General features: G+C 30.8%; 1 protein-coding gene across 1 annotated transcript in view; it reads left to right on the top strand.

Moving 5' to 3' along the window:
* Positions 1-1026, top strand: part of LOC111371912 (trans-resveratrol di-O-methyltransferase-like) — a 7326-nt gene extending 6300 nt beyond the window's left edge. The window contains exons 3-4 of the mRNA XM_022994063.1: positions 3-375; positions 615-1026. Of these exons, the coding sequence (XP_022849831.1) occupies positions 3-375; positions 615-917 (676 nt within the window). The 3' untranslated portion in view covers positions 918-1026. The remainder of the gene's footprint in view (positions 1-2; positions 376-614) is intronic.
* Positions 1027-12168: the final 11142 nt, after the last annotated feature.

Genomic DNA, 12168 nt, shown 5'->3' with positions numbered 1-12168 from the left:
AGTGAATGGTTTGAAAATAATGAGGACTCGTCTGCTTTTGAGACGGCCTATGGAAAGACATTTTGGGACTATGGCAGTCAGGAGCCGAAGATGAATCTCCTGTTCAATAAAGCAATGGCTAGTGACACTCAGTTGGTGAGTAACGTAGTTACCAGAGATTGCAAACAAGTCTTCGAAAAGTTGAAGTCAATTGTGGACGTTGGTGGTGGCACGGGATCGTTGGCCAAAGCTATTGTCGACTCTTTTCCGGACTTACAATGTGTCGTGTTTGATCTACCACATGTTATTGCGGGCTTAGAAGGGACAAAGAATTTGACCTACGTTGGAGGAAACATGTTTGAAACTATTCCTCGTGCAGATGCACTTTTGCTCAAGGTATGGAGTTTGTTTATACATCCAACTAACAAAATTGAAACTTTTACATTATTTTGCAACTGATTTTCATTAATATTGGCTATTCAAGATACTAACTCGCTTGTTAACACAAATTAATTCCATGCATACGCTCCAAATCCAACTTATGAGGTAGTGCTATTTTATTTTTTTTACACTAGAACTATTTAACCGTATTGCCATCAAATTTACTCATTTGACATGATATTTGTATCAAACAGTGTATATTGCACGATTGGAGCGATGAAGATTGTGTGAAAATATTGAAGAAATGCAGAGAAGCAATCCCATGCAAGGAGAATGGAGGAAAAGTGATCATTATTGACATAATCGTTGGAAACAAGAAAGAAGACCACAAAGGAATTGAAACTCAGCTGTTCTACGATATGAGCATGATGGTTTGGGCTAATGGAAGAGAAAGAACTGAGAAAGAGTGGGCAAAACTGTTCTTCGATGCTGGCTTTACTAGATACAACATCGTATATGGGTTAGGATTGAGGTCTATTATTGAGGTTTACCCTTAATTATTGGGATTTTATTTTAAAATATCAATCTTACTAAGAGGATTAATTCAAATCCTTATATATTGATTTATATTTTCATCTTTATTTGATATGAAATTTTATCCCTTAACATGCCCTTTACAAAATGATGGCTCGTTTGAACATACCAATCATTAAAGTTGTGTGATCATTTTTAATCTTAATTGGTTCAAATTGTTTATCAGAATTTAATGAGCTCTGATATCATATTAAGACATAGGATTCCATCTTAAACGATCGACATTATTAAGAAGGGTAGCCAAATCCCTTATACATTGATATATATTTTATCTTTATTTTACATGGAATTTTATCCCTTAACAATTATCCAATCCATGATAGAAAAAACACAAAAATTAAATAACTTTAAAAAGAAAATTTGTATAATAAATAACTTCGTTTGAATGCTTGCTGTGAAAATATGCTGGTCTACGAAGATTGTCTTTTTGGTTCAAAATTTTAATTTTCAAAGGTGGAATTCCTTCTGTATGGCAAATAATATGAGACAAAATCCTAATTCAAGATGTTGGAACGTTATTCTAATCAAGAGTCGCTGTTCCACTTTTCCTATATTTCTCGGTAAATTCTCGGTGTGTATATATATGAAACCGAAGTTCCGAGAAAAATAAGAAGACGAAAATGGGAAATGGTGAGTCTTACTCTATAGTATGCAATATAATTCAATAAATTTTAATTTTTAAATGTTCAAGTGATTTTGGAATTTAAGATTCATTTTTGTTTAGCACATGTAATTAAAGTAGGCCAGATATTTTTTTCCCTGTAATTATATTACGAGTTTAACCTCATAAATACCTTGGAGTTAAACAATATCTTCGAGTAATACACAATGACTCCACTTCCCTAACGTGTAGACCTTACTTTAAGATCCTTTACACCAAGCTTTTCATCTTCACATGTACATTATTTGTTTATTGAATTATTAAGACTATTTATATCATGTGACAGTATTTTTTTTATATTTTTAATTTTTTGAAAGTTCAACCAGACCGAGAAATTGAAGAAAATTCAGAATTTTTAGATAACTTATATTTATAAACTTTAAAAACAGATTTAATACCAAGAAATAAAGAATTAATAATTTTTAACAAGACATCTTCTAAGATAGATAGTATAGACAAAATTTTAGAATTAGCTGAAAAAATTCAAATAATAGGAGAAGATTCTATAAAATATTGGGATAAAAATAAAATAGAAGCTAAATTAGAAATAATAAATGAAAATATAAAAATTAGAACAGTAGAAATAAAACATACAAATCAAGATATAGAAGATTTGAACATATAGATTAAAGAATTATTAGATTTAAAAGTAATAAGACATTTTAATAGTCAACACAGATGAGCAGCCTTTATGGTTAGAAATCATAGTGAAATAAAAAGAGAAAAAGCAAGAATGGTTATAAACTATAAAAGATTAAACGGCAATACTGTAGAAGATGGATATAAGATACCAAATAAGAATATGCTAATAAATAAAATACAAAATGGCAAGATATTTTCTAAATTTGATTGTAAATTTGGATTTTGGCTAATAAAAATGGCAAAGAATCTATTCATTGGACAGCTTTTACTACTCCATTAGGACACTTTGAATTGTTAGTCATGCCTTTTGGATTAAAAAATGCACCCTCTATTTTTTAAAGAAAGATGAATAACATATTTAATTCTCTTCCATTTGTTTGTGTATATATAGATGATATTCTAGTATATAGTAAAAATTATAAAGAACATATGAAACATCTAGAGATAACCTTGAATAAATTTATAGAAAATGGTTTAATTATAAGTAAAAGAAGATCAAAATAAATAAACAAACAAAAAATTGAATTTTGAGGAATAATTTAGGAGAAGGAAGGATTCAGTTACAGCCACATATAGTACAATCAATTTTACAATTTTCAGACAAAATTGAAGAAACTAAGAAATTACAAGCCTTTTAGGAATATTAAATTATACTAGACATTTTATTAAAAATTTAGGAAGGAAAGTAAGACCATTGTATAGTAAATGACAAAAATATTTTAATAAATCAGATATAGAATTAGTTAAAAAGATAAAAGCAGAATTTAAAAATTTACCACTGTTAGATAGTGAATATAAAATAATAGAAACAGATGGATGTGAATTAGGATAGGGAGGAATTTTATATTTCAAACCAAATAAATACAGTGATAAAAAATAAGAAAAAAATTGTAGATATGCTAGCAAAAAATACAAGATTAAAGGAAAATATTTAACTAGTTTAAATTATGAAATAATGGTCATCATACATAGTATAGAAAGTTTTAAATTATTTTTAAATACTGAATTTACAATTAAGATAGATTGTGGAGCTATAGTAAAATTTATTTAAAAGAAAAATTTTGATAGATAAAAGATAGTTGAAATTATATGAGATATTAAGCAATTATAAAATTAATATAGAACATATTGACAGAAAAAATAATATTTTAGCAGAAAATTTAAATAGGTAGGTTATTAATTTTCTAACTCATTATCTTCATGGTGCAGATGGATTAAAGGATGATAAACTTTGGAAATGTCACTTTGAGAGTGGCCCCTCAAGAATCTAATATTCGATTCAAAAGAAATAATTTAAAAAGATTACCAGGAAGGGAGCGTTGTCTACTGGATAATCTCTGGATGACACGTGACTTAAACAAAAATTATATAGCATAAATGCCCTAGCTAACCATTTAGACAGACTCATAATCAAGTAGAAAGTAAAAATTTTAGTTTCTTTATAGTAATTAAAGGTAGAAAACCTAGTATATATAATTATTGGCCAGAAGTACTACAACAAGTAGAAAGATTTCCTGACCCTCTTTTCAAAGGATTTTATACGCTTGAAGAAGCTTTAAATTTTTGTAGAGAAATTATAGGATTTAATTTTCATATATCCGAAAGAATTAGACAGACCATGCAAACCCCCTCTCAAGCTTCATCATCATCTTCATCAATACAACTTTGTGATATTTGTGAAACTATGACCAAAGTTGTTAAAAATTTAAATCTTAGAAAGCATTCTTTAGAAGAAAGACTACAACTCCTTGAAGATCAAATTTTCTCGTCCCAACAAACTATTAATAAATATCAAAATGAGATTCTTAAATTGCATAATAGTTTAGACATACTTAGTTTTAGAGATACACTTGAAAAACTCTTTTCTAATGACATCGCCTCTACAAGTAGAAATTATTCTGATAGAATAGAAAAACTTATTGAACTAACAGATTCTATATCTGCAAGACAAGAAAAGACTTTATACGAATTAGAACAAATAATTGGTGATTGTACCAGTATTGTTGAAAGTTCTATAAAGAATTCCGTTGTACAGGAAATTATAGATTTTTCTCAAATTTTAAGTTACTATCATAATGAAAATAGATACTTCCTTAGACATGGTCTCAAATACGATGCAGCACAAAACTCAGCCTTTCTTAGACACAATTATCCAACAATTTCCTTTGAGTATACAATTTTTGAAGAAGAAGACCTTTTTTACCCAACTTTAAGTTTGGAATGATAGTTACTATATACATATTAAGCAAATCTTTTCGATTTTTTCCACCGAAACTTAAACATATTACTGATCAGTTAAAAGATCATCCCTTAATGATTCAATTCATTTCCATACCCCCTCGTGTAAATAATGGCATTGTAATTCCAACTTATCATCATATTTTTATTTATGAAGGAGCCAAAAGATTTAGACCTTCTTCGTGGACGAATATTAAAATAAAAATTCGACAGATTGATAATGAAAGAAGGATATCAAAAATCGCAGCCATGATGAAAGTTCAAAATAATGATTTCAGATTAGCAGCTCAATGGAACAATAGAATTATTTTCTGCCAAGAGCACCTTGCTATGAGAACTAAAGCAGAAAAATTTCTAGTATCAAATGTTGAACAAAAGAATTTATATTAACGTTTCAAGAGACTAATGGAGAATTTACAGAAACTCTATCAGATACAGGAGAGGAAGCATACATATCTGATGGCAATGATAATGAGATGGATCCAGAACTAGAAGAAGTCATAGCAAAAATGATGGACAGATACATAATTGAAAAAGACGAGATAGAAAGACGAAGAATTAATTACCAATACAAGTCAAAAAGAAGGCGCGTAAACATAAAGCTTTTGAACATATTTCAAACATCTATAAAGTTGATTCCCATATTTCAAGAAAAGTCAGGCGTGAATACAAAAATTGTCAGAATCATCTTTTCAAATAATTCATTCTTTAATTACTCACATGGAGAATTGTACACTATTTGTTTTTTCTTTAATTTTAGATCACACACCTGTAAAATTTGCACAATATTCTTCAATTATTGATAGCACACTTACAACACCAATAGAATAGACATGATGTACCAGCGTCTATATATACCACACCTCTCATGAAAGAAAAACACATACCGAAAAAAGCACAAAGCACACTATAACACTTGTACTCTAAAATCTCCGTCATCTTTGTAAATTCAAAGACATCCTTGTAAATTCAAAGATTTCGTAATTAAAGTACGTTCTTTTCGTATCTTCTCTTGTTTATAATTTTCGTTTACTTTAGTTATTTTTTGGGCAAGGCTTAAAAGGGGAAATACCAAGTAAGCAATTAATTTATTCACAAATAATATTTTATTTCTGTTTCAAAAACATATTTTTAACGCTCTTAGTCTCTTTATTCTGGATTCCACGGCCAAAAGATAATGTAATCATCTGAGTTAAATTGGCTAATTTGTGTCTCAATTGTGGGAATTTGTTAAAACCTTTTTAAATATGATGAAAATCTTTTTGGATACAGTCTTAAGCCTTCTTTAAAAGGTCGAAAAAAAGCTGAGAGAGTTTAAAAAAGAAAAAAAAAAAAATATATATATATATATGAAGAAATTAATTTGCTGAACTGTAAAGTACTCAAAGGTCATTACAAACATATCCTTTTAAAGTTCTAATATTTTATACCTTTATATTACACTGCCTTACTTGTTTATTGGAAAGTTTTAACGAATATATTAATACTTGTTCAGAAAATAGAGAAATAGGAAGATTAGTCGTTGTAGGAAACATATTTTATCCGCTCTAGATAGAAATAGAGGTGACCCCTCTTTACAGATCAAGAAGCAAATCAGTGAGCTCTCTATTTCTCAGTATCGAAATTTCTTGATAAAAGATCCTAAAGATTGTAAAGAAAGACAATTACGAGCAAAGATTATAAGAGAAAATAATAAAAGAAATTCCAACAGAATTAGTTATATATTTTTAGCAATTAAATTTTGGTAACAAAGATAAAATAAATTGGTGTAGAATTTTTCAAACTTTTTGTTTTAAAACATTAATTGCTAATAGACTTTTTATTGCTACTAAGAAAAATTGGTTTTCAAAACGTGTTTAAATTGGTAGTTTTTGTAAAGACTTTTCTTTTCTTACTTGTCTTTTTCTAAAGTGTCATTATCTCACAAGAAAATTTTTCTACAAATATTTATTGCTAGGAAAGAAAGAATCTTGCTCCCATATTGTATCAAAGTCTTGCTCCTTAATATATCAAAGTCTTGCTATCAAAGTGACCATTTTGCAAAGAATTTGTTACAAAAACTTTCAAAACATAAGAATATATTATAAAAACTTTCAAAACTTAAAGTTGATAATTCTCCCGAATTTGATAATTACGATAGAGACCTGCAAGATGTTTTCCTTACTTTTTCTCATTTAAAACTGATGTCGCATTTCAAGATTGAAAATCATGTACACAGATTCCATAAAACAATGAAAATATTGGAAATCCGGAGAATTCATACAAAATAGATCTTTTTCATGTTAATTTAACTCTTAGGCAAATGACAAATTAACAAGATTTTTCAATACTATTATTATAAACCTCAATCATAAACCTCAATCCTAATATAGGGGTTATTTAGTCGAAAGTGAAACCGACCTCCACTACTAAAAAACAGCTTTTCACCTACGGAAAATTACCAATGGATTGCATCTGTTGTTGGTGATTAGAAACAGATTATTCGTTGGTGAAAGTAATTTACTTTTAGCTACGATAATTAACAATGGATTTTCCGTTGGTAAAGGTGATATCTCTTTACCAACCGATATTCCATGCCTAATGTAACCGTTTAACATGTAGATCTTCCTCCAACGGATATTTCGTAGGTAATATTTTGCATCTGTTGGTAATTAAAAACGGATTATCCGTTGATAAAAGTAATTCACTTTTAGCTACAATAATTAGCAACGAATTTTTCGTTGGTAAAGATGATATCTCTTTACCAACGGATATTCCATGCCTAATATTATAGTTTATCATTTTGATCTTTTACCTACGGATATTCCGTTGGTAATTAAAAACGGATTATCCGTTAGTAGAAATGATATCTCTTTACAATGAATATTCTGTGCCTAATATAACCGTTTAACATTTTGATATTTCAGCAACGGATATTCCGTTGGTAATTAGAAACGGATTATCCGTTGATAAAAATAATTCACTTATCCCACATCGGAAGTTTACAACAATATCTTTGTAATTGCCCTCTATAAATTTGTGGTCCAATAAGAAGTTAAACAATATTTTAGCCTTTCAATTCAGTTGGCTAAAAAAATTTTTAAAAAAATTATAATTATTAAATAAATAAATAAATAATAATAATAATAATAATAATAATAATAATAATAATAATAATAATAATAAATAAATAAATAAATAATTTTTTTGCCATACGATTATTTACAACATTGATTTTTACCAATTGTAATGGTAGATATTTACCAATCAAAAGTCGGTTGGTATTGGTTAAGACTTTTCCGTTGGTAAAAGATTCACACTTTACCAACGGAAATTTCGTTGATAAAATGTTTACTCTTTACCTACAGCATGATCCATTGGTAACTATCAGCGACCCTCAAATTACCAATGGATTTGTGGTTGCAAATATTCCGTTGGTGAAGATTATTAGCAATGGATATTAAGGCTTTAGGAACGGAAATCAGTGCCTAAAGCTCTATTTTTTTGTAGTGCTCCTAGAAGAGTTTTGTGCACTCTTTCTCATCTCTTTCTCTTCTAGTGACGAACCATCATCTCCATATCAAAAAAGAGTTGGGTTCCAACGGCCTTGTCGTCGACTTTGCCATTGTCCACTAGTATGTCAATAATTATCACTTTTCCTTTATCGTTGCTTGAAATTGCATCTTTGCATCTCTTCAATATTTTGACACCCTCATCGTCACGCCCGTCATGCAATATCCACTACATGTTGTTGGTAATACGAGTTGATTAAAATAAGCATATAAACTCAACTTATACAACTCAAAAAATAAATGTCAACAACATTAATAAATTGTGTCTTATGTGATAGTGAACACGAAAAAAGACACTTCATAGCGAAATCCTACTGATACATAGGTTGGTGCTGTCCTAAGACCTAACGCTAACTCCTCGCTACTCCTATAACACAAAGGAAGAAGAAACTTCCATTGAAGAGAAGCAAATGAAAGACTTTCATAAAAATTCTCGTAGAATCGAGAATGAAGTTTTCATTCTGTACATGCCAGATCATGAATTAGTGATTGCAACATCACTAATGCTAAATAGAGTTAAAATTAATGAATTGCGTGGTTCATTTCATGCGTAATTTTTCTTTTCAAAGAATAAATTTTAAAAAAGTACATTTTTATAACCCATTTATAAATGGAAAATGCTCCTCTACCATGCCTGTAAGAGGCCTGGTAGAGGCCCCCTCTCTCATTTCTCTCACCTCGACGCCATAAAAAATGACAAAAAAAAAAATCGACCTCACCTATGTGAGAGGTCGATAAGACCCCTGTAAGTACTAGGCCTGTACACCCAGCACAACTGTCTATAAATATAATCGTATATTTCAGGTCTTATCATCCATTTCATTATTCAATTTATTGTTTCCAATTCATATCTTATCATCCTTTTCAGGAAAAGGAATATCTATGGTTCCAAATTATTGAGATGCATTTTTTAGACGAGTTCGAGGCGGGGCGGGGCACTTGTCCCCGTTTACGTACCCGTTTAGTTTTATTTTTTATTTATTTTTTTTAAATTTTTGATAATTCATTTTATTGTCACATTCATTAAAGTGAAACAATAATATAGTTATTACATTTTTTACTTTATTTATTTATTTATTTATTAAAAAGTTAAATTATCCGAATATTATTAGTGAACTAAAGTCTTTATTATTTATCATATTTCTCAAATAATCTTAGTTACCGTCTTCTATTAAATTAATGAAATTTCATGGAGCTTTCCATTTAGAGTATTAAATTTTTAAAAAATAAAAAATGAATGAATGAATTAAAGAAGGCGGGATGGGCCCCTATTACACATACCGGCCCCATTCCCGCCCCGATTAAACCAATAATTCTCTTTCCATTCAGGACGGATCCACAGGTATCGGATATGACGTATTTTTTTGTCATTCCTAACTTAGCATCCCATATTCGAATGCAAATGTTTATTCAATGTCTTGTTGGTGATATTTTTTTTATAAAAAATAAAATAAAATAATTTCACGTTATAAATATGATATTTGAGGTCCACTGGCTTAAAGTAGGTTGGAATTAATGCTCTTATCTTATCAACATTTATATATGGACGAGTTTTACTCAATTTTGGTGAATATATATGATTGTGAGGGCGTCACTATGACGCAGGCCAAAAATAAGGTAATGTGATGCAGATTAAGCATGAAATGATGAAGGGACACGTGTACTGAATGTCTCGTTTATTTCAAAGGAATATACTATATAGAAACACAAGTACCGTTTAGTTTCGGTTGATTATTAAGAATATTAGAAAATTAGATATTAATAGCTTGTTGATTCGTCTTCTTAGACCTGAAAGTATGGTAGTGAATGAAACTAATGACATAATATGAAGCAATAAAGATCACAACAAGAAATAAGGAAAAAAAAAACAAAGAGAGTTAATCGCAGAGAAACTATGTATATTATCTAACAATATGGAAAGAAATTACAGACACAATAATAATGCATAAACAAAATTGACAGGGGAGCTTTGTATTTATAAGTCACATTCCAAACCTTGAAGAGTCCTAAAATGTAAGAAAATATGTTGAAATTATGTTACAATTGCGCATAGAACTTCGACCGAGAGATGATTCTTTTCCTTAATCAACTTGGATACAATCTTCCTTTCCAAGTAAAAATCAAATATGCAGTCTCACAAGACTCCAAATCATATTTGAGTCATAAAACCTAACAATCTCCATCTTGACTCAAATTTTGGTGCAACGAGCGAAGCTCTACAAATTTTTTGCACCTGAGAAATAAACCCTTTTGCATTGAAATGAAATGGCCAATCTCCTCAATGCAGTAACCAAAATTTTTCATATAAACTATCGTCCTCTGTATGGCGTCCACAAGAGACACATGAACCCTACTCCCAGGTTCCCAAAATTTCACCAAAGATTTAATATTTAACAACCACGGTCAAGCACACCCTATAGCAGAAACCACACAAAATGCCTGAACAGAATGTCCCTTGCTAGAACTGTCGCTTGCAACGTCCCCAAAAGCATTACAGACATCACTGACACTACAATACCTACACTAAATAGATCCAACCCTAGCAACTGAATAAAGTGCAACCGCTGAAATTGATGGCAAAGCGGAATCACCAACGCTCCCTCGAGCAATGTTCTGAATCGATCCAGAGCCCATCACAAGGGGTATTGTACCAAACTGCATGGCATTGAACTTGTCTAGATGTCTCTTAACTGGTTCTACGCTCCCCTACAATATGTACAATTGATATATTCTTCGTCTTTCCAGTACAATCAGAACACCCTTTCGGACCTTTAAGACTCCACCTCCACCAAAGAATTTATACATTTTTGCATCCAGATTACTAAGCAAGATGAGATTCCTTTTAAAGTTTGGAACATATCGAACCTGATCAACTGTTCTGACTGTCACATCCCCTAACCTAAATTTGACTCGACTGATCCCAACAATATGGCAAGACTGGTTGTTTCCCATTACAACTCCACCTTACTAAATAGCCTCATATGTTTGAAATAATTTCCAATTGGAATACATATGATGTGAATATGTCAAATCGAGAATACACTCCTTGTCAGGCCTAGATTCCATGATCAACATCACATCTCCGCTGCCTAAAAAATCCTCGACTATGTTTGTTTCGTCTGAAATCAAAGGTTGCACTCCATGATTTGTAGCTAAATCAGCTTCAACTTGCAACTTATCATCATCACTCTAAATATGTCCCTTATGTCTACAGTAGAAGCAAAACAAATTACTGTTATTCTTTGATCCGCCCCCTCATCAATCACCATGAGATACAAGAGTTTCCTCATCCTTCGATTTAACTCCAATCAAATGCTTTAACTTCTCCTTTAAGTGCAAAGCTTCATAAACGTCATCTATAGTCAAAGTATCTCAACTATATAAAATGGTGCCCTGAAACGATGCATAAGAGCTAGGCAGCGAATACAATAGGATCAAGGTCAGATCCTCTTCTTCGTACTTAATCTCCAATGCTCCAGATCTATAACTATTTCCTTGAACATGGCGAAATGGTCCTCCAGTGACCCTCCTTCCGCCATGCGATGGAAAACAGCTTTTGCTTGAGAGCCAGTTTGCTCGTGAGACTTTTAGTCATACATAACTGCTCCAACTTCAATGACAAACCAGCTGCTATTTTTCCTTCAAAGCATCCTGCAGAATATTGTTAGAAAAATAAAGATGGATCTGTGATAAAGCCTTCCAATTCCTTCGTTGTTTCTTTTCCGTTGTCTAATTAACTGGCATCTTTTCAAAATCCAACAACGCATCGTCCAAATCTAACTACACCTAAATAGCCCTCATCTTTACTTGCCACAAAGAAAACCTTATATTATGATCCAGCAACAAAATGTCATACTTCTTGGTAGTCATATCTGAAAAAAAATTCAACCAATCCACAAAAGAAGAACCAAGCTCTAATACCATTTGTTGGACCTAGAGGGATTGTAATGAATGAGATTAATGACACAATATGAAATAATAATGATCACAACAAAAAAAAATTTAAAAGTAATGAAAAACAAAGAGAGTTAAGCACAAAGGAACGATGTATATTAACTGATAATATAGAGAGAAATTACAGACACAGCAATAATGTATAAACAAAACTAACAAAGAAGTCTT

Source organism: Olea europaea, chromosome 23 (genome assembly GCF_002742605.1).
Source record: "Olea europaea var. sylvestris chromosome 23, O_europaea_v1, whole genome shotgun sequence".
Taxonomy (NCBI): domain Eukaryota; kingdom Viridiplantae; phylum Streptophyta; class Magnoliopsida; order Lamiales; family Oleaceae; genus Olea; species Olea europaea.
Note: the sequence above shows the minus strand (reverse complement) of the source record. Positions and strands in the feature narration are given on the sequence as shown.